Genomic DNA, 22,196 nt, shown 5'->3' with positions numbered 1-22,196 from the left:
CATAATTCCACTCCACATCGTACACACATTTAACCTTCTTTTCATCGAAAGAAATACATAAAAGAACAGGGAAAAAAAAAAAAAAAAAAAAAAAGGAGAGTTTTTTTTTTTTTTTTTTTTTTTTTGTAAATTTTGAAGACTCTTCACATTTTGTGTAAATGGTAACAAAACAGGTTGGGTAAACTTGTTTAACTATTTTTCTCCTCTCAAAGCAGAGGGGAAGACGAGCTATATATTATCTTCAAAGGAAAATGAATTCATTTTTTTTTTTTTTTTGTAAGAAATTCATAAGAAAGACTTCGTAGTAGTAAAATAAATGGAAATTCACAGTTCTTAATCAAGCACGTTTATGTAGTGTTTATGTAGGTTGCCATTTTTTATTTCACACATACAAACACACACACATCGCCGTTACACACATTCGAAAGCAATGTAGATAATTCTAATTTGCCATTTGTATTTCTCTTCAATAGCTAGAAAAGGTGGTACAAGTCATTAAGTGTTAAAACGTGTATTTGTGCGTGACCATTTGCACAAGTCAAAGCACACATGCTGTAAACTGTACGCGATGAAAGGACCCAATGTGGAACCGAGAAAAATCATATGAACAAAATCCTGCAGCCTAGGTAATCACAGAAACATGGCAAATGAAGTTATAATCAATTATGAAACACCTGGTGGGACAGATAACAGCACACAAAAAAAAAATAAACAGATGGGAAACTTCACTCGGGGGAATGGTAGACATGGTGAAGAACAATTTTTGAATTATAAAAACGAATACCAAGTCGAGAATTCCATTTTGCTTAACAAGGAAGAGAACAATGCACACCATGGGGATGCTTCCAGACTCATCAAGGACGCAAAGGATGATGGCAGCAGCTTTGATTCTCTAGTGGATGATTTCTTTGAAAATGTCATTCATAATGCAGGAAGAAAAAAAAAAAAAAAAAAGAAAAAGGGGGAGAAACAGGAAGAACATGAAAAGTGTGAAAGTGGTGAAAGTGGTGAAAGTGGAGAAAGTGGAGAAAGTGGAGAAAGTGGAGAAAGTGGAAAACGTGGAGAAAGTGGAAAACGTGGTGAAAGTGGAAAACGTGGAGAAAGTGGAAAACGTGGAGAAAGTGGAAAACGTGGCGAAAATAGCCCGAATAACCTTATCGTGGAAAAAGAGCACACGGGTTTGCAAAGCGAGAGAGAACAAGCCAAGATCCAAGCGAAAAAAGACTCAACTGAATTGGAAATTAAAGAGAAAGTAATACAGAGAAACAGGGAAATACTGAAGAAAAACCTTAATAGACCCCTGATGCCCTTACTAAGGAAGAAAAAAAAAAAAAAAAAAAAAAATTTTCAAGGAAAGAAAACAAACACTAAAGTAAAAGCAAAATGTGCAATCGATGCAAACTATGTTAATCATGCAAAGGAGTGGAATAGTAATCAAAATGATTTGGGAAAATATAAATTGTCCAAGGAAGAATTAGAACAAAAAAGAAATAGTTTAAAGTCCAAAAATTTAGGGAAAATCAAAATTGAATATCAGCAAAGGTTACAAAGGATGAGAGATAAAGCAAAAAAGTCTCTCACAACACGCAAGTCAGCACCAAGTACTCCCATCTCTACTACAGGCATAACAACCATAACTTCTAAAATAGAGAATAAAATTGGGGAACCCATCACATTGAATGAAAAAGAAATTATTAATAGTTTTATTTCAAATGGAGATGAAACAAATCGACATATTTCGAATTCCTTGCATGATAAGACTTGTCACTTTTTAAGTAAAAAAAAAAAAAAAGAACACCATTTAAAGTGCAAAACTGTGAATCAAATGAATAAAAAAAACAGAAAAAGGGGTCAGCCATGCTCTCCCAGTATATGTAGCAACCGTCTCAGCAGTAGTTCTTATAATCATATGCGTTCCTACAATATTTACAGCAATGAAGAAATATATGTATCAACAGACTTAAGTCATAGTGCTAATTTTTCTTCTTGTGAAAATGACAATGAAGGAGGGAAATACAACAGGAAGTATCTTCAACACAAGGGAAAAGACGCTGCTTGTAGAAGTATTCACCATTTGAGAAAAGAACAAAGAAAAAAAAACAAGCATAGGAACGAGCAATGTGTGTTAAATGAATCCCGTGAAAAGCGATTATTTCGCGTGAATTCCACATTTGACAAGTACTCTCGTGAGTGTAGAAGTGAGTGTAGAAGTGAGTGTAGAAGTGAGTGTAGAAGTGAGTGTAGAAGTGAGTGTAGAAGTGAGTGTAGAAGTGAGTGCAGAAGTGAGTGCAGAAGTGAGTGTAGAAGTGAGTGCAGAAGTGAGTGCAGAAGTGAGTGCAGAAGTGAGTGCAGAAGTGAGTGCAGCAGCCAGTGCAGTAGCTTGCTAAATGTTCGTGTCAGTGAGTGTGAATATGACTTAATCAATCGTTCGCTAAGAGGCGAAGGAGTAAAGCATAAGAAGAAAACCTGGATGAAAAAAGACAGAGACAAGTTTGAACACAAACAGCATGCATGTCTTACAGAAGAGAGTGCATTGCTAGTGAAAAATAAAAAGAAATACACAAAAGGTTATACACATAATTACTGCAGAGAGAGTGATCATATGAACATCTCAAGGAATATGTCTGCATCCACGGATGAAAGTACCATCGATTATTTTATGGAAGAATTGAAAAAAAGGAACGAAGTTCTCTGTCAGAATGTCGAAACGATTGAAATAAAAATAGACAATTTGGAGGAGCTTCATCAAGTGAATAGAAAAAAATTCAATGAAAAGAAATTTTACCCAAACCTAAAATCTAAGTTCTTTTTTCACAAAGATTCTAGTGAAGAAAGATCTTTGAATACGTCATCTGGAAATTCTTCTGACACAGGTTCAGACAATTTTGATCATGTTTTGGATTCTGATTACGAGGAACAAATTCAAAAATTAAGTGCAACCCCTTCACAGGATGGTAACATCTTAAGGCTGAAAATGGCAAAACTTGAAACTTTCAATTCGATAAAAAAAATGATGAATTCGGTTAAGAGACTTAATTGTGGAAGCTACGAAAATTTCTCTGAAGAGAGTAAAGTTTCGCTAACTTCAGAATGGAATGGAAAAACCGAACGAATCGAGGGGCCTAAACAAATCGAGGGGACTAAACAAATCGAAGGGGATGAACAGATCGAAGGGGATGAACGAGCCAGAACCAACCCTTTGATGGAACACCTCTTTCAAGAGAACGAAGAGGCTTGGCCAGAGGCAAGAACTAGTGCATACACAGATGAGGAAAATTGCTTCAAAAGACAAGACTATTACGAGAATGAAAATGAGGAGGAAAAATTAGATGCAATCCCAGGTGAACATAACAATATATACCTCTATCATCGGGACAAGCATGGGCGTGATACCTACAATTCTATCTCCCGCAATGCTGACCAAATAATCGTTTCTCTTAATTTGAATGAGGAGGAATTGAGTAGGTCTTCACTTGAAAAACAAAACTCATATGTAAAAATGAACATTAACAATACAAACGCCCCTTATAACAATACTAGTAGTAACCTTTTCAATTATGACTCTCTTAATAATTGTAGCATAGAAAGGGTAAATGGCGTAGAAGATTCAAATTTTTTATATGAAAATTTTTCAAGATTAGATTTTATCGAAAGGAATTTAAAGAGTGAACGAGGAGGAGAAGTAGAAGAAGAAGAAGAAGGAATTGCGCTTAAGGAAAATTCGAACAGTACAATTTCACACACATCTGAGGATGGTGCCAAGTTAGTTTGCAACATAAGCAGGGGAAACAAGAGCAGTTGTGTAAGCAATAATGTTAATCATTTGAGATCCCATCAAATGGGTAGGAGAAAACACATAGTTTCTCCTCCGCGCGTTGAAATGAGTTCAATTAGAACTCAAGCCACAGGTGAGCTGGCAGCCGGTGGAGTGGCAGATGGAGGGAAATTCAGAGGTACCAAGAAGATGCCCATTGGGAGCCTCAGAAATGAAGCCAAGGGACCCCGAAGGGTTACGGTTAAGAACAAGGAAAATATGGGGAATGTGAAACCCATTCCAAATAAATCAAATGAATCAAATATACCAAATGAATCAAATAAACCAAATGAATCAAATAAACCAAATGAATCAAATAAACCAAATGAATCAAATGTGAATCCTGATGCTGCTATACTCAGAAAGAAGGCTTACACAGAAATGGAAAATATATATGAGGATCAGTCTTTTCATAATTATGAATGTAAGGAAAATGGCTTCAAAGAAAAATGGACAATGTTAAGGGATAAAAAGAAGAGCATAAAAAATGAACATGATAAAAAAGTACAAAAAAGCATGACACAGAAAAATACAGTCAATGGTGCTAACGCTACGTATGCAAAACGAAATCCCAAAACAAAGCATGTTCTGAAAAAGGGTACAATGAACGAGGTACATAATGAAACAATAAATGACACAGACAAGAAGAATCGGCTCATAAGCAACAAAATTATTAACACATCCATTAACTTCGATGATACACAAAACTTAAGTGATGAAGATCAATTCATTTTTGACACTTACCTGAACGAGGGGAACGTAAAGCGAGAAGAAAATTTGCAGGATATTATACAAAACCAGATTGAGGTATTCGAGCGCCAATTCTTGTGAAAAGGAATTAATGGGTAGAGATGCAAATACAGGTGCCCAAAGTTTTTTTTTTTTTTTTTTCTTTTTTTTTTTTTTTTTAGACGCGACTGTATGAGCGTATAGCTATTGCCAAAAGAGGATTCCCCTCAATAACATCTGAATTGCACACAAAAATTGTAATGTTAATCGGATCACGTCTCCTTTCGCTACCCACGTTTCTATTTCTTTCCTCCTTGATTCGAAGCGCATCCAAGTGCTTCCAAATTCATAAGTGCAAAGTTGGCAAAGGATCCGGTATGCATACCACAGCACTCACCCACGAGGGATGGAGGAAGGATGAACAATTTGTGAGTATTATGAATATTTCTTAAAAAAAATGCTTTTATTTTGTTATATATATCAGCTTTCGACATCATAGTGCTCGTCCAGAAGTACTTGGATATATAATGGAACATAGAAAATGGACCCAAGAAGAAATTATTTTTTAATATAGTCAACAATTTGATTTCGATATATTTCAAGTTTAATTCATCTTCATCTGTTTGTTTATTATCTAGGGGTTTCAGTTCAGCTGATGGATGAAACTGATTGATGAAATTGCAAATTGTTAAATTGTACGTTGGATCATTTGCTAGTAAACATATTGTTTCTTTAATTAAAATTTTACTAACATTTCCTATGATGTTTACATCTCCAGATGAACAATCATATTTCGTGTAATAACCAGTTATTGTCTCATCCAAATTACCTGTAGCTATTGTAAGTAAAAATTCGTTATGAAGATTTAGAGGATAATATCTCTTGTGACATATCAAAGTACTAAAGAAATATACCATTAAAAGTCTTGATCTTGATTGTATATTTTGTAAACATAAATCTTGATACATGCTTCCACCTTCACTTTTAAATTTCATTTCTTCCATTAGAAAATTATTTCCAGTATTTTTAAAAAAATCAAATATATTATCTATGCAATAAATTGTATGGTTCGAATTTATTGCTTTACTTAACTCTTCTGCATAAGACATGGTATTTTTACTACTATTTCTAGACGGGAGAGAGAGTGTGTTAAGTAATTTGTTACATATCTTTTTTCTACATGCTTCATTGATTAGTAACTTTCTTATTTTTTTCAAAAAACGGATATTGTTGAAATTGTCTTGGTGGCTACAATCAATAGGGTTAATCATGGGACATTGAGAAGATGAATCAAAATTATGTATCCCATGAACATTACCACTTTTCATATGCATTTCAATCATTATAGATAAAATATACACCATGCATGCGCAAAAACCTGAATCAACTCCACCTGATAAGGCAAGCATGAACCCCTTTGCATTTGTTAGATGTAAAATATGCCATAAAAATAAAGCGCTGTTAAAACTTAACTCTTCATATATATTATGCAGTTCACACATCTGATTCGCAAATTTGTAATGGTATTCATCAGGACTCGGGTGATAATTCTTAAACAGTTTGAATAACAGTTGGTTATTCCTTGTGTATATCTGCCAATTAAAATTCTGAGGGAGATAATTCAAAATAACATCCTTCGAATATTTTATACACAAATCGATGTCTTTATTGTAAGAAAAAATACATTCTTCATTTTTTACAGCGTCTCTATCTATATAATCATCCGTTCTGCTTGTGTATAAGTTCTCAATTTTTACTATTGAATGATTCATCTTTGCACTTCCAGCGGATGAGATGGGATCTTCTTCCTTTTTTGACACATCTATGTTATGGCTGACTCCGTCTAGTGAAACGCTCACTGAAGCTACCTGCACTTCGTCAAATGTAAACCTTGCGTTCTTTGTCAAAATTTCATTATTCTGACTCACAAATGAGAATCCATCGAACTTGCAAAAATAATTATCACATCCAGAATTCGAATTATAACTTAGAACCATATGCGGGTATACATTCGTTATCTCCATCATATGGATCATATATTTTTTAAACAATTGCAACTCGTTCCATATGTACCCACTAATAAGCAGAATATCGACTTTGTTGAGTGCTATATTTTTACTCAGACTCAATTTGATAGGTTCCTGATCGAAGGGGTAAATATTCCCCAAGTGTGCATTTTCACTGCCACTTCCAATGCCACTTCCATTTTCACATTCTTGCTTCTTAACCAAATACGTAGAACCATAACGGTTGAAATGTGAAATCCTTTCATCTATTACTACATTTCTCTCTACTTTTATCAAATCATCCAAGAACAGATGAGCAATTGTAAGACTCCCAAATTGTATGAATCCATTTCCTATGTAGGTTTCCTTTTGGTTTATTACCTCTTGGATGCAATTCGGCAGAGGAAAAGTTTCAAAATTCTTCCCAATTATCTTAACATTCGAGTTGGTAAATTTTATGTAATTAGAATTGGTAGTATGGTTTTTATTTTTCTCCTTCTGTTCATCATTATCAGACTCCGAATATGAAGCAAAATATTTTTTCTCTTCATCATTTAATGTCTGCTTCGGGGATATAAAAATAATTTCATTGTTATATATTACCACTTGGCAATTGTAAAGATGCTTCTTAAAATATACAGGCATACTAACAAAGCATAAAATATTATGTGTTAAAACATTATTCTCATATTTCTCCTTCAACAATTGACTTAAATAGAACCAACAATTTTCATGAATATCTTCAATTTCTTTAAATCTATCTTTGCAATTTACACCACATAGTTCTAACTCACCTCCTATTCTAACACTGCATTTTAATTCTTTACATTTTTTTATACTTTCAATTATTTTCAGTTTATTTTCTTCATAGTCTAACGGGATAGACGATATTGAACAACAGCTCAATCCGAAATTTGTCCTTTTCGCCATTTTTTTTTTTTGGAGTGGAAACAAATTTTGAGAACTCTAAGTTCGTTCACCTTGTATATATTTCTTACCAGATTGGGGTAGCAGCGAACTCTAACTCTATCTAGCTATTTCGTTTTTTTTTTTTTTTTTTTTTTGTCTCTCCACTTTCTTTTCACTATCATCTATATGCGAAATAACTCTCATAACACACTTGTGTGTGACAAAGTGGAAGAGTAAACGAGTGAGCGGTTCACGTATTGATGTATGAAAATATGTTAAGCGAGGAGTAGCCTGCAATGTGAAGCATTAAAGCATAAATGGTTTTGTGTATGAACAACGATCAGCAGAGGCTGTGTGTTCAGGTGATTATGTATCGCTCTTGAATTGGTAAGAAGCTGGAAGAGGCTGGAAGAAGTGGTAAGAAGCATAATCACACTAGGTGGAGAGTGGAAAAACATACGCTTGGAGAAAGAAACAATTTTGCCTTCAATTTTTTTTTCTTTTTTTCCATTAAATGCACGCTTATGACATATGTTATTTTCCACATAAACAAGACCATATAAGCGGAAAAAAAAAAAAAAAAAACAATAAATCAATAAATCAGTAAATCAATAAATCAGTAAATCAATAAATCAGTAAATCAATAAAACAATAAAACAATAAAAGAATGAAACAATAAAAGAATGAAATGAAGAAATGATGAAATAAAAAAAAAAATGCCAATTATACGCAACGGAGCGACACTTGCAGTATTTGGCATGTACACCAATATACGATGTGTAACTGAGCAAAATTTTTATGCATTCCTTCTTCTCTTTTCTTTTATCTGCATTTGTATGTTCGGGTCTGTGTTAAGGAATGTCAAGTAAATGAAATAAGGCAATACATACTTAACGAACAGCATTTTCCTCGATTTCGTGATCAATCTAAAAAGTAACAAAAAAGGGAGAAGAACAATGGAGTGTCGGGATGAGGCGCACGCTGTGTAAAGGTGTCCGGATGCTCATGTTTACATCTGTCTGTGCATGTATATATATATATATATATATATATATATATATGCATACGAATGAGAGCATAAGCCCTGCAGGCATAGGTTCATGGCACGGGAACAGATAGACTCCATCATTATAAAGTAACGAATAAAATGTTAAATTTGTGCAGCACATCCATTTTTGAAGCCCTACTTTGGCCTCTTCTTTGGCCCCTTCTTCTTTGGATGCCTGTTTTTTTGCGAGACGCCTTACCCGGAATAGTACACAGTGGACATGGCTGTCGCAATGAGAACGACAAAATTGGTAATGTACATCAACTTGATGGAAAAGGAAAAAGGGTTGAAGGCGTAATAAAAGGTAGCTATATAAGCGAAGCAACTGAAACACACCAACATATTTGTCTTGTACTCATTAAAATTGGTAATAAATGGAATTAAAAAAATGCTAGTTATTAATTTTCCAACTAAAAATATATCAAACATATTGTAATAATTTAGGATAGTATATAATTCCTTCATGTTGTATATTCTGCTATTAATAGAGTAAATTATGTCAATGATTCCGAAGAATGTATTAACTAGACAATTTAAAATAGCAAAAATGTTTAACAATTTTACACTTCTATAATTCTTCACCATTAATGATGGTAGGAGGAATAAAACATTTAAAATGATTTGTGTTGGTATTCTCATCCAAAGAAATCGATTAAATATACGTATATCTATGGAATTATTTAAATTATATTTTGTTATTACCAATACTGGTTTTTCTAAATAAAACAGGTTGGGCGATTTTAGTTCTCTATGATCAACTTCCAAGAAGAAATAGAACATCTGCATTTGTACATATATTGTTAAAACGTTTAATAATAATAATAACATGTTTAAAAGATAAGCGCTTTTATAATAATCAAATAGGACACCTTTCACCCAGTATTTGTACCATTTTGTAAAATTCTTATACTTTAGTATATAATCCAATTCATTATCTTGCATATTATATTTCCACTCAGATGTGTAAAATGTATCGTTATATTTTTTCCAGTATTTCCTCCCTTTTGTGCATTTTGCACACCATGATTTTGTATACTCTAAAATGTTTCCAATGGGGTTCATAAATAAAATGAGTTTTTTCCAATTATGACACATCATCATTGTCTTTTTCTTCTTCGTCTTCTTCTTCTCCATATTGTGAGGTTTCTCCTTATAGTTTATCGAAATAGCATCATAAAATTCGAGGAATAAACTCTTCTTAACATCTATCTCAGAATCTCTTTTTTTTTGTTTTTTTTTTTTCTTTTTCAGCGATAATTTTGTAACATAATAACAGTTGCTTTTTTTCTTCTCTGTTTTATCGGGTCCTTTTTCCCCTCCTGTAGAGTGAAAATAATTTTTTCCATTGTCTTTTTCAATTTCTTCCTCTTCTTCTTCTTCTCTGTCGCCATTTGTTCTTTCGTGACCTGGTTGTTCAGTGATCATACCATCATCCAAATTAGAAACATTTCTCTTCATGTGTCCTACTCGATAGCATGAGGATGTTTGGAGGGATGAAAATGCCCGAAGACACCTAGTTGCGTGTTCCTTCTTTTTCTCCTTCCCATTTAAATTGCGTTCCTTCAAATTGATTTCATTCAACACACAGTTGTTCACAGAATGATTTTCAAAACCAATGGCTTTTTTGTCGCATTTACCCTTCCTAGTCTTATGTAGACTCTCATTAGAAAATGTGACACACGTTGCACTTGCATCATGATCGCTTTGTTCATCTATTTCCGACGTGGAGGATTCATCCAAAACATCATCAATATAAAATGCGTTATTGGATGAAGGAAGATTATTATCACTTGATTCTTGTGGTAGAATGACATTGGTTTCTTTTTTTTTAGATTTATTTACATAAAAGTGGCCCTTGTCCCTGATACAAATCATATCTCTGTTATCGTTGTTACTATTGCTAGATTCGAAGTGGTATATCGGATTCTCTTTTATTTTCGCATTCAAATCGGTGATATGGCTCCTTTTTGCTGCTTCTCCTTCTGTTTGAGCTCCCTGGAGCAAGTAAAACAACCTTGTACTATTTTGACACATGTCCTTCATTTGGTTTTGTCGTTCTTCTATATCGGAATCTACCACTGACATGGAAGATGTGTAATGGTTGTAACTAGAACTTTGCCCTTTCTTCTTTGTTCTTAATGTATCAAAATTGGAAAAGCTAAATTTTATGTCTTTTCCTACGTTATCATTATTTCTAATAACGCAATATCTACTGTTCTTGTGTTTCTCATTGATGAAAAAGGAGTTTCCAATTTGGTTCTCCCTAGCAGTGACAGCACCTTCTCGTGATTTTTCCTGTTTCTTGTCTCGTAAACTTCTTAATAAGTTCCATTTTACTACCTCTTGCATATTATCACCAATTTCTAGCAGAGATTTTTCCTCTAAAAGAGTGAATATTTTATAATAATTATCAAATATCGTGGATATATTGTTATTCCTTAAGTACGTTGATATGTTACTTAAATTGTGCCTCTCTAAAACATAAAGAGGAATAATTTTGGATTGCTTAACTTTTCCATCCCTATTGAAATATATATAATTAATTTTATTTTTCAACTCTTCTGATAGTAGTATATTTTTTCTCCTATGAAATTTCCCAAAACCACTACGCAGTAAGCTAAAATGTCTATGAATTATCTCTTTTTTCGACGTTTCTTCATAATTCTTATTATTTAACTTGTCCAATTTTTTTCCAAATGGATTTACATTTGCACTATTCAAATGGTATATGTTGCTTTTTGATAATCTATTTCTATGTCTACGCGAAGGTAAATGTTGTACGTTATGTAAATTATTTCCCAAATGCCCAGTTTTGTCTACACTGCTGGAAGTGTGATTTTTTGTGTGGCTGTCAAATAATAGATCCTTTTCACCCTTCGTGTTTATACTTCTTATGGAATTTTTTCTCTGTGAAAAATTTCCATTTGGAAAATTTTCGGAAGGACACACTTTTTTTCTATATTCCTTTTTTCCTTCTTGCATTTTTCCATCTTGCATTTTTCTATCTCCCATATTTCTATCTTCCATATTTCTATCTTCCATATTTCTATCTTCCATATTTCTAGTGCATATTGATTCCTCGGTTTTATATTCCTCTCTCACTCCTTCTCCTTCCATTTGGCACGAAGAAACACTTTCATTCTGTATGTTAATCTTATTTACTTCCAAATGAAAATTGTTAATAATCGAACAGTTAACATCACTGACATCAAGTGGATCTTCATACTGAACACTGATCAGGTTATCACTATATTCACCCACCTTTATCCTGCTTTTATTTATTGTCTTGATTTTTTTGATACTATCATTCATCTCATATTCGAATAGGTTATTTCCTAGGAGCACGAAAGGATGTGGTGATATGAATGACTGTATATGTGGGAAAAAGAAACTGAATGTTGTCAAAAAAAGTAGCCCCTACTCATATATATATATATATAATATGTATACAAAATAAAAACATATAGTGTGTATATGTATATCCACCCTTCATAGGAAAACTTTCACTTTTTCTCATTCCCACAAGCATGCTTATTTTCCCCCTCATTCTGTAGAAAAAAAAAAAAAGGCTTGAGAATCTTCCTTCCCCCATTCCCATTTATTAACATAAATGCACTAAATGTTTACATTGCGTGTGGACACACATATGATCAATGTCTATCTTGCATTTCCACACTTTTCGAAAAAAAAAGTATCACACTATACATACGGATAACAAGCGAATATATACAAATATATAAAAACGAATAGAAGACATCATTTTATTTTTTTTTATTTTGTTTCCTTCTCTTAACCTAGTATATCCACACTGATATTATTCTGCTGACAGTATATTAAATTGTTTCTTATTAAAATGGCTTTCTTCTCTAGTTCCTGGAAGTATGGTTCGATGGTGTCAAAAGCACACAACGGCTTCTTCTTAATAGAGGCTATTTGTTTAGCCAAAATATACAATGCTATATGAATTAATATACATATTAAAATGTGAATAAGAAGAAGGACAGTGAAACATAGAATAATAATAAATGATGGCATACTATGATAAAAACGTAAGAATCCTGTAATTAATGTAACGGTGCAGATAAATAACAATCCTCTTATTTTTATGGATGTAGACAAGCTTAAAATGTATGTAAAATAAACTATCTTTGTCCATGATAAAGCAGAAGTGAATAAAAGTGCAGAGGATAAAGGAAACAAAAACATATATATAATAAATAAATAATGTATACAAATAATTTGTTTTCCATTTTTATTTTTGGAAAATACTTCCTCTATTTTTAAGACCCCAATTTGCATAACAAAAAAAGAGCACCATATCATTTGAGATATCCTTTCCTGAATGTTTATGAATTCAAAGGTATTTATCCCATCCAATAAAAAAAAGAAAATTTCCATGAAAATTAATAAAATTAGGGAACAAATAGAATTCAGCAAAAATAAGTTCATAAATTTTGTAGATTTCTTCATCTTTCGTTAAGTGTGTAATGGGGGTTAGAGTGAAAAAAAAAAAAAAAAAAAAGGTGGTGCAAAAGCGAAACCATACACAGGTGAAATATATGGTTAGTACATGTAGTGTCATATGTCTCTCTCATTCTCAGGGTTATCCCTAAGAGGCGGAATAATATATTTTATAAAAGGGTAAACGTTAAGAAACATGAAATGATAAAAAATGAGAAAATGTAGTGAAAGAGACAAATTAAATAAAAAATGTGCATACCATATTGCAAATATGGAACAAATGATTTAGTTAAGAAGGTTAATGCATGTGACATAGTCTCTGCATGTAAACATTGTTTGTATCCTAATTATCACTTGATGTTTTAAAGAGAAAAAAATAAAACACAAAATGATGTGAAGCATAGGAACAATTTGGTACACAACATTTAGTGTATATAAAAACTAACATGCAGTCTATTTTTTTAAAAAAAAAAGGTCATAACGGTTTCAAGAATGAACTAATTTTTCATGCAAAGATTAAAAAAGTTTGTTAAAGTGGTACTTTTAAGTTTATTTTTAGCATGCGTAAAAACAAACGTGTGTGTTTCATGTGTTCATGGGTTAAATGGAAACACTGTGAAAAAATAAATCTTTCTTAAAAATATTATAATGTAATTCGTAAACGAAATTTTATTTTTTTCTTTTTACACCTTTTTAAATATAGAACAAAATGTTTTTGTAATTGCGAAAATTATGACACCTTTTTCTGCGATGTTGTTTAATTTATTGTTGCAATTAAATTATTAACATGTGCACATGTATTTTTTTTTTTTTTTTTTTTTTTTTAAGGAATATGCACATTTGGCTACTCGAAATTTTTTTTGTTCTATCTTGTTGGCACCTTCTCAAGTTTAAACAGGTGGAAAATTTAGCTGTTCTAACTGGAGTTCTTTTATGTGTATGTATCCTAATAAGAATAGACATATTTAAAAATGAAAAATATAATTTTCTTTGTACACACAATAACAAATATTTTTCTGTTTTGTGCACACCATTTTCGATGTTGTATGAACAGTGGTAGCTACATACTCTTCAGAAAAAAAAAAAAAATTCTGAACGGCAATACACGAATTTGTTTTTTTCGATGAATTGCCACTGTTAGAACGAATCAATGTGTTGTAAGTAAAATGCTCACGTCCTTATATGTACAACACATATAAAGACATGAGTATTTTGACCCTACTTCAATATGTCCTTTTTACGTTTTTATTTTTTCGTGAATTACACAAAATTAATTATAGATGGCACACGACAACAAGAGTGTGATATTTCCTTAAACATTGTTTGTTTTGCACATATGTATTTTTTTTTTTTTTTTCACTCCCTTTCGAAAAAAAATAAAAAAATTTATTTTTTACACCATTTTGTTTCCACATTGTAGAATGTGTAGATAGTACTATTTTCAGCTAGTTTTTTACGTGTTTTCCATTATATATGTGGATGTGTAAAAAAAAATAACACTTGACAAAAAACTCCATTTTACAGAATGTCATAGCTGAAGTTGTGTAGTATTAAAAAGTGCAAAAGTAGTTTCATCAAACGAACAATCCTCCGTGTGTATATTTTCATATTTGTAGGGGACAGCCAAGTGGATATTTTTAAAAGGTGCACATATACATATATATGTATATGAATTGTGGGTACCAATCAAGGAACAAGAAAGTGTAGTCTTGATTGGTACCCACAATTCATATACTGACATTGCGTCAATACCAAAAAAGAGAAACATGCTATTTATTGTATATTTTTATAGGTACTGATAAAAACCCTTTTTTTAAAAAATAAAGACCAGCAGATTCCTTTGCCCATATTCCTAGGGAAAATGTTAAAATGTAATGTGAATAAAAAATCCATGCAGTACCAATGTAAGTGTGATGTAACGTAACCCAGCTATATGTTATTCTTCCTTTTTTTTTTTTTTTTTTTTTTTTTTACGGTCAATTGTAAATTATGTACAATTAGCTGTCACGCATGATTATATGGGCTCGGAAAAAAAAAAAAAATTTTTTTGTTACATAAAAAGTTAAGAAAATTATTAACGTTCAATAAAAAAAACAAAAAAAAAAAAAAAAATTAATTGTACTTCTTCTGTGAACATATAATTTAAACCTAATATACTGAATAGGAGTATAAGATACGACAAAGAAAAAAAAAAAAAAAATGACCATGTACACGCTATATATATATACATACATACACATGTACACACGTTTTACAAAAGTTTAAAGAGATTTAACAGAAAATGTGATGAAAAAAATAAAGGCTTGTTAAAATACATTTATAGACATACTGAAAGAAATGATTGTATATGTAAATACGCAAAGGAGATTTACTTATTTATTTTCTTTTTTAGACTTTTTTTTTTTTTTTTTTATTAAGTAGTTTTTCTATATGTACATATATATGTTCGTACTTATATTTCTCATTTTTATTTTACATTAAGAGGTAATGATGCAAAAAAAAAAAAAAAAAAAAAAAGTTTTTTTCTTCTTTTTTTTTTTTTTTTTATCGTTTAAAAAATAATTTTTTCTCTATTTATATTTTTAGTTTTTGAGTGCACATGGAAATGTATTAGTTTACAGATAGAACTTAAAGAGTAGTTACATATAAAAAATGTATTAAGTACATCCAGTAATGTGCTTTTTGAGCCATAGTTGAAACATTAGGCAAATTGTTTAAAAAGAGGACAAAAAAACTTCACATAATGTTGTTCTTTTAAATGTTTGAATAATGCGAACTCACTGCACCTTATGGAACAAAAATTTCCATGGTAGCAACCTTTCGAGGTACTATTTCGAAAGATGAACCTTTGAAGCATAATAAATGGTGGCAGTGTGTAAAAGCAAATATTACATTACAGACCTGTAAGCAAACATATATACGTGCACTCACTCATGTACACATATATATGTATACACATGATAGAACTATTCCTACCATGCTCAGTTAAAGGATGACACCTTGCCTTCGTATCAAATGCAAATAAAAAGAAATAGAACCGAATCTCAAATACAACAATAATGTGTTTTGATTAGAAGAGTACCCATACTTGTGCAACAATTTGCAAACTCCATATGTGCCTCGGGAGGAAGCAAAGAAAGAGAATAAAAAAAAAAAAAAAAAAGTGTTTAGCGACTTTGCCAGAAAATCCAGTAATATCAGCAATATTAGCAGTATCAGCTATATCAGCAATACCAATAATACATAAATCTTGTTCCATTTTAGCACATTAAATACGCATGTTGTGATAAAGAGTTATACATGTATAAGAGTTCAAGTGCTTCCAATCGCACAAATAAAGAGAAAAAAAAAAAAAAAAAAAAACGAAAAAAAACGAGAAAAAAAAAAAAAAGTGGTCCTTTTGTGCGCACCCATGGGAGTGTGTTACATACCATACATATACTATTATATACCTATGTTCGTACTCTATATAGCACGAACATATATATATATATAAAACGTGGATCTGTAAGTGTTCATATGTTTTGCAGAAACACATGTGAGATGCATTAACTACAACTTTTGTGTGAGGAGGGGAATGTTATAAGACAAAGTAAAAGCAGAAAAAAAGGTTGTGCATATAGGATTGTATATTATGCAAATATATCGCAAAAATGTACTCTCTCTGAAGTGCATATTTTGCTGTTTAAAGGATTAAAAAGAAAATATATATGTATACACTTATGCATATGTACACATAATTATCCAAATGCTACGCTTACACGAGATTAATAATGAGGCTGCAAGACACTAGGGTAGATGAAGACAATAACATGAAAAAGCAAAGAATAAAAAAAAAAAAAAAAGAGGATGTCCTTTTAGAATATTTAATAGATAATAATGTAAAAGCTATACACCTGCTTGATAGCATATGGATGTATTATTTTTATCATAATATAAAAATAATAACAAAAAATATAAAAGAATTGCAAAATGGAAGGGGCAACAAACACATTTTAAAAAAAAATTTACAGGCACTTAGAATAAACATTAATGATGCCTATGATTATTTCCAAGGAATTTTAACGAACGTTGTAAAAATATATAATAAAAAAAAAAATGAATACATTTCCTACATGATTAAAGTGTTGGATAAAAGAAAAGGATATTCTCCACATGCGTATATATACGATGAGAATAATGACATTATTGATTTAATGAAGGACCCATTTGGACAGGAAGATTATGTTAACAGTGTTATAGATAGATTCTATACCTTCGAAAATAATAAGAATAAGGAGAATAATGAAAAGAGAAATCGGAATGAAAAATTGCACGGTAATTTAGAAATTATTAGAATATGCATAAGTAACATATTCAAAATTTTGGGAGATTTAGGAAGATATAAATTTTACTTCTTAAGGGAAAATAAAAAAAGAAATGAAATAAAATCATGCATAAATTATTACAAAGCATTGAATTATTACAAATATAGTGGTCACTTATTTAATCAGCTTACCTTATTGTACATAGAAGGTAATCCAATAAAATGTTTGTTTTTTTATTTCCTATCTTTGATATCTGTTAATCCAGCTCCAAATAGGGATACAGTTGTTATGTTCATGAAAAGTATACTCAATGAGAGGAAGAAAAGTCTAGTCAAATGGTTGGAAGGTTTGAGGAATACTTCATCTGAAAGCACACCACGTGTTGCCAAATGTGATAAATCAGGTAAAGACAGTGCAAGTGAAATGGAACACGAAAAAAGTAAACGAAGTTGCCATAGTAGAGACTCTCAAAATAATCACAGTAGAAATGAAATCAAAAGTTATCATGAGGAAAACACTGTCAGTAGTGAAAGTCGTGTGAGTAAACACGGCATGGTGAGCACGAATAACCTTGGAACATCTTCCTGTAAACTTGGAAGAGGAATATTTTTCATCAAAAATATAAGTGGAAATATGTTATCAAAGAGGAATTGCAGTGATAATAGAGCAGAGGATTTTTATCGTAGGGATTATAAATACGATTATGTAAAAATGCAAATGGGAAGAGATTCTGCAGGAGGGAAAAAGGAATTGATTTCTAAAAATGGAATTCGAAGTTCAAGGGGAAAATATGGATACGAAAGAAGGAAAAATGAGGAAGAGAAAGTTGAAAATGAAGCTAATGAAACTAATGAAGTTGAAGTGGAAGCTGAAAGGGACGTTGAAAGGGAATTCAAGGAAGCCATTTTAAATTTTTACATGAGTTATTTCAAAATTATAAAGTTACTTTTTTCAAAAATTGACATGAACAAATTTGAAAAGAAAAAAAATAAATTCATTTACTACACGAATAGATATGTGAAGCTTCAATATTATAGTAGGAAGGAAGATAAGCTAATGCTAAAAAATATTATTTTTATTATTTTCACCTTGTTAAGTTTGGTGGTCTATGTAATCGTTAACCAATATGAGAATGGAAGGAATAAGGCGGGTTATTTTTTTTACGGAAATGTGAATATTAACAAATATGTATACAAAAGTGAACAAATTTATTTTACCTTTCTTTTAATTTATGAAATATTATTGTCATGTAAGTATTTCTACAACAATTTTTACTCCAGCTACTTATCTGTTTTTATATACACGCTCTACTGGTTTAGAAATGAGCAAAATGTTCAAGATGTTCACATGAGCAATTTCAATGAGGAATACAACAAGGAAAAGCAGAGCTTGATAAAACAGTACTATGAGGATTATCGGAGACAAACTGTTTATGTCTGTTCAAATAATGTGAAAAATGGAAGCGAGCAGAGTATCAGAAAGGAGGGCAGGACAAACAGCAAAAGGGAGAGGTTTTTAATGAAAAAGAAAAAAAATTACAATAATTATAGCAGCAGTGCTGGGAATGGCAGCAGTAATAACAAAGTAATGGAAGAAAATGAGGATCCCAAATTTGTCTGCAATAACGACATTGTAAAAAACATCAAAGATCTGCTATGCAGCATAAGGCTGAGGAAGGATGTTCAGGTGGATAACTCCCTACTGCAATATACTTTGAAGGAAGATTTTCATATTTATCCATTTTTGAGTAGTTTAAAATTTGATAAATTGAAGACAGATGAGGGAAAAGCTATCAATGAGAGGGACGATAAAGTGAACGTCCATTTGTTCACAAACATTGTACTTGCTTCTGACGAGAAATTGGATATTCAAGATTCATCAGAAGAAACAGGGAGAAGCAAGAGCGAGGTTTATTTTGAAAAGAAAATGTATCAATCAAATAAGCAGGCTGCAAATTTTGAAGATTCTAACGAAGAAGATGTGGTTCTTTTAAAAAATCCATTATTTGTAAAAGCATACAATTCATCCATGAACGATAAAATAACAAATAACAAAGATGATTCATGTAATAGTTTAAATTGTTATAACGATTTGTATGAAATGTCAATCATGAATTGTAATAACTTAAACATTTCAGAACTTAACAATATGAACGAGGATTTTGTTAAGATTGACAATGGCTTTAATAATTCATTTGAACAGAACAATGAAGATGATACTTCAGCAAGGAAGTACAAAAGAAATGATTCCTTTTCGTCCCATTCAACTGAGAAAGAACATACAAAAAGAGAAGAATCTATTGTAGCAATGAAGAATATAGAAAATAGGGAACATATAGAAGAGATGGAAGAACGGGTTCGAGTCATGCGATTTAAGTCGCTTATCCAGAGTAGAGAAAATGAGGAAGGTGATGAAAATCATCAGTTTTATAATTTCTTTAGAAAATATTTCAATTTTAGATGCACAGAAGAGAAAATAGATCAAAATAATCCTCCAAATGGAGGAGATGCTCCTTTCCTCAATTCTGCAAAGCAGTTACATGGTTACAAACCGACAAAGGATTCAAACGTCCCAAGAGGTAATCAAGAAGAGAAATGTCAAATTAAGTGTCCTATCATCCCAACCTTCACCCATGCCGAAAGTACTATTGAAAGTGGTAACTCTTGCACAGATAGTGGAAATGATTTGATCATGCACAGTTCAGAAGTGCCACAGGCAATAGATGTGACAAATGTTGTAGGCTTGGATTATGTGCTAAAGAACTCGACTCCAGATTGTACTTCACTGATCGGGGGAGAAATTTGTAAGAATGAAATGGTGAGCTGCACCATAAACAGAAGTGACATTGATGTTGGTGTTGATGGTGTTGATGTTGCTGATCTTGATGCTGCTGCTGATGATATCAAAACGGAGAGCACCACGAGGAACCATCGTAACCAGGTGCGCTACAGGAATGCCCGCAATTTCATGTATGAAAAGGAGGTTCATTCCGAAATGCATGCAGATGTTATGGAATATGAAAAGGATTACTTTGACTATGACATGTTAGAAAATTTGAATCAGATTAGGAGTAGTGCATTTTCGTCCACTTGCGATGGTATTATAGAAACCGATCAAAAATGCAAACATGTTTTAAGAGAAAAATATAATTTATCAAATGATATTACAAAAGAAAATTTCGAATCAAGTTTTAAGAAATGCTCCTATGATGAGCTGGACGATTCTTATTCAAAAAAAATGACCAAGTCGAAAGAGAGAATTTCACGAATTGATAATATCCCCGATTATGTAGTCCGAATGGATGTTCACATGGTGAGGGAAGATGATTTGGTGGAGCTTCAGATGAGAGAAGATAATTTGGTGGAGCTTCAGATGAGAGAAGATAATTTGGTGGAGCTTCAGATGAGTAAAGTTCAAGTGAGTGACTCTCAGATGGATGACATAAATTCTATGGGACCAACAAGGGGGTCAAGTAGATCCTCGAGATATAGCAATCCCCTCCTGAACCGCATGAACAATGCAACAAATGCATATCATAAACTGATTGAACACACCTCTTTGTACAATGAAAAATCGCACAAGACGGTGTCCTGTTCAGAAAAAAGTGAAGAATATATTAATTCGATACTTAAAAAGATTATAATAATAGATGGAAAAAACATCGGGACGAGGTATCAAGATAATTACATAAGATATTTTGATATATTTCGAATAAAGGTTGTATTAGATTACTACAAATTCAAAGAGTATGATGTGAAGATAGTTATTCCAGAGGAGTACATAATACAAGGGAAAAATATCAACACAGAGGAAAATACAAACAGGCTGTATTATCACTTGCACTTGAAAAACAATAGACAATATACAGAATTTATTCTGACCAAAAATGATTTGCTCTTTTTTCATCATCTTCATATCTTAGGATGTTTAATTATACAACCATTGGAAAATTACTATTCATTTTGTATTGACCTTGTGCAAAAATGGAATTCTTGCTTTGTTACAAATGTGACTATTGCTGAGTTGAACACCAAAGTTCATGAGCATGTGCATCATCCCTTGAAAAATATTGCTGCACATTTTATATCGTACACCTTTTTAGGGGATGAATTTTTGCCAAACCCTACCTTTAGGTGGCCCGCAGTTTGTAAGTACAAGGTCAGGTAGAGATGAAGATGTAGAAAAGAAACAAAATGATGAGCGAATTAGACGGAAAAAAAAAAAAAAAAAATGCTGACAAATCATTATAAAGATCACATTACAACCCCATTGTTATTGTTACTGTTATTGTTGTTGTTATTGTTATTGTTCTTATTGTTGTTGTTTTTTTTCCGTCACGTCTGCTTCTCTCCTGTGGTTCACAATCGCGATTATGAAACCATCTTGTTCATTTCTCCAATTTTGACAATTTTTCTTTTTACAGATAACTGGGTCTTAGTGAAACGCAGTGTATAAGAATGAAAGTCCTAACAAGAATTATCTCAAACTTTATTATAGTTTATTCTGGATAGAATGTAAAGAGAGTTTTTTTTTTTTTTTTTTTTTTTTCAGTACGTATATGTGGAAATGAGTTCATAAAGTGGATTTGAACCGGGGTCTACTTAAAGTGTAGTTGTAAAAATAAAATAATTTCCATAAAATGTAGGTTAAGTAAAATACAGACGTGTGAAATTTGAGCTACAGTTGCATAGGAATAAAGATGGCTGACCCAAAAGTAAAGGAAGAATCTTACAGAATGTTCCATTTTTTATCAAGAACAAAAATATATTAACATAGATCCCAACAATTTTATTGACCATTTAAAACGATTTTTTTTTTTTTTTTTTTTTTTTCGATGCAAAAAACAAGGATTCGTATTTTCCTGATTTTTACCGTTTTTTTTTTTATTTGTTTTTACAATCCTTTTTACAGTCCCTTTTTTT

The 22,196-nt window shown here is 31.8% G+C and overlaps 4 protein-coding genes across 4 annotated transcripts; 2 read left to right on the top strand and 2 right to left on the bottom strand.

Annotated features, from left to right (window-relative positions):
• Positions 1 to 640: 640 nt before the first annotated feature.
• On the top strand, positions 641 to 4,645 carry PGO_072460 (hypothetical protein; the record flags this gene model as incomplete). The annotated part of the gene is made up of 1 exon (XM_028687119.1): positions 641 to 4,645. One exon carries the CDS (start codon positions 641 to 643, stop codon positions 4,643 to 4,645), a length of 4,005 nt encoding a protein of 1,334 aa, XP_028542920.1.
• A 197-nt stretch (positions 4,646 to 4,842) lies between these two features.
• On the bottom strand, positions 4,843 to 7,479 carry PGO_072450 (glutamine-dependent NAD(+) synthetase; the record flags this gene model as incomplete). Its single annotated transcript, XM_028687118.1, has 1 exon — positions 4,843 to 7,479. One exon carries the CDS (start codon positions 7,477 to 7,479, stop codon positions 4,843 to 4,845), a length of 2,637 nt encoding a protein of 878 aa, XP_028542919.1.
• A 775-nt stretch (positions 7,480 to 8,254) lies between these two features.
• PGO_072440 (hypothetical protein, conserved) lies at positions 8,255 to 12,976 on the bottom strand (the record flags this gene model as incomplete). The annotated part of the gene is made up of 3 exons (XM_028687117.1): positions 8,255 to 8,384; positions 8,706 to 11,841; positions 12,301 to 12,976. 3 exons carry the CDS (start codon positions 12,974 to 12,976, stop codon positions 8,255 to 8,257), a joined length of 3,942 nt encoding a protein of 1,313 aa, XP_028542918.1.
• Positions 12,977 to 16,740: 3,764 nt separating this feature from the next.
• Positions 16,741 to 21,441, top strand: PGO_072430 (hypothetical protein, conserved; the record flags this gene model as incomplete). The annotated part of the gene is made up of 1 exon (XM_028687116.1): positions 16,741 to 21,441. The coding sequence occupies one exon, from the start codon at positions 16,741 to 16,743 to the stop codon at positions 21,439 to 21,441; it is 4,701 nt and encodes a 1,566-aa protein (XP_028542917.1).
• Between the last annotated feature and the right edge of the window lie 755 nt (positions 21,442 to 22,196).

The sequence above is a fragment of the Plasmodium gonderi genome (genome assembly GCF_002157705.1).
Source record: "Plasmodium gonderi DNA, contig: Chr07, whole genome shotgun sequence".
Lineage (NCBI taxonomy): Eukaryota > Apicomplexa > Aconoidasida > Haemosporida > Plasmodiidae > Plasmodium > Plasmodium gonderi.
Note: the sequence above shows the minus strand (reverse complement) of the source record. Positions and strands in the feature narration are given on the sequence as shown.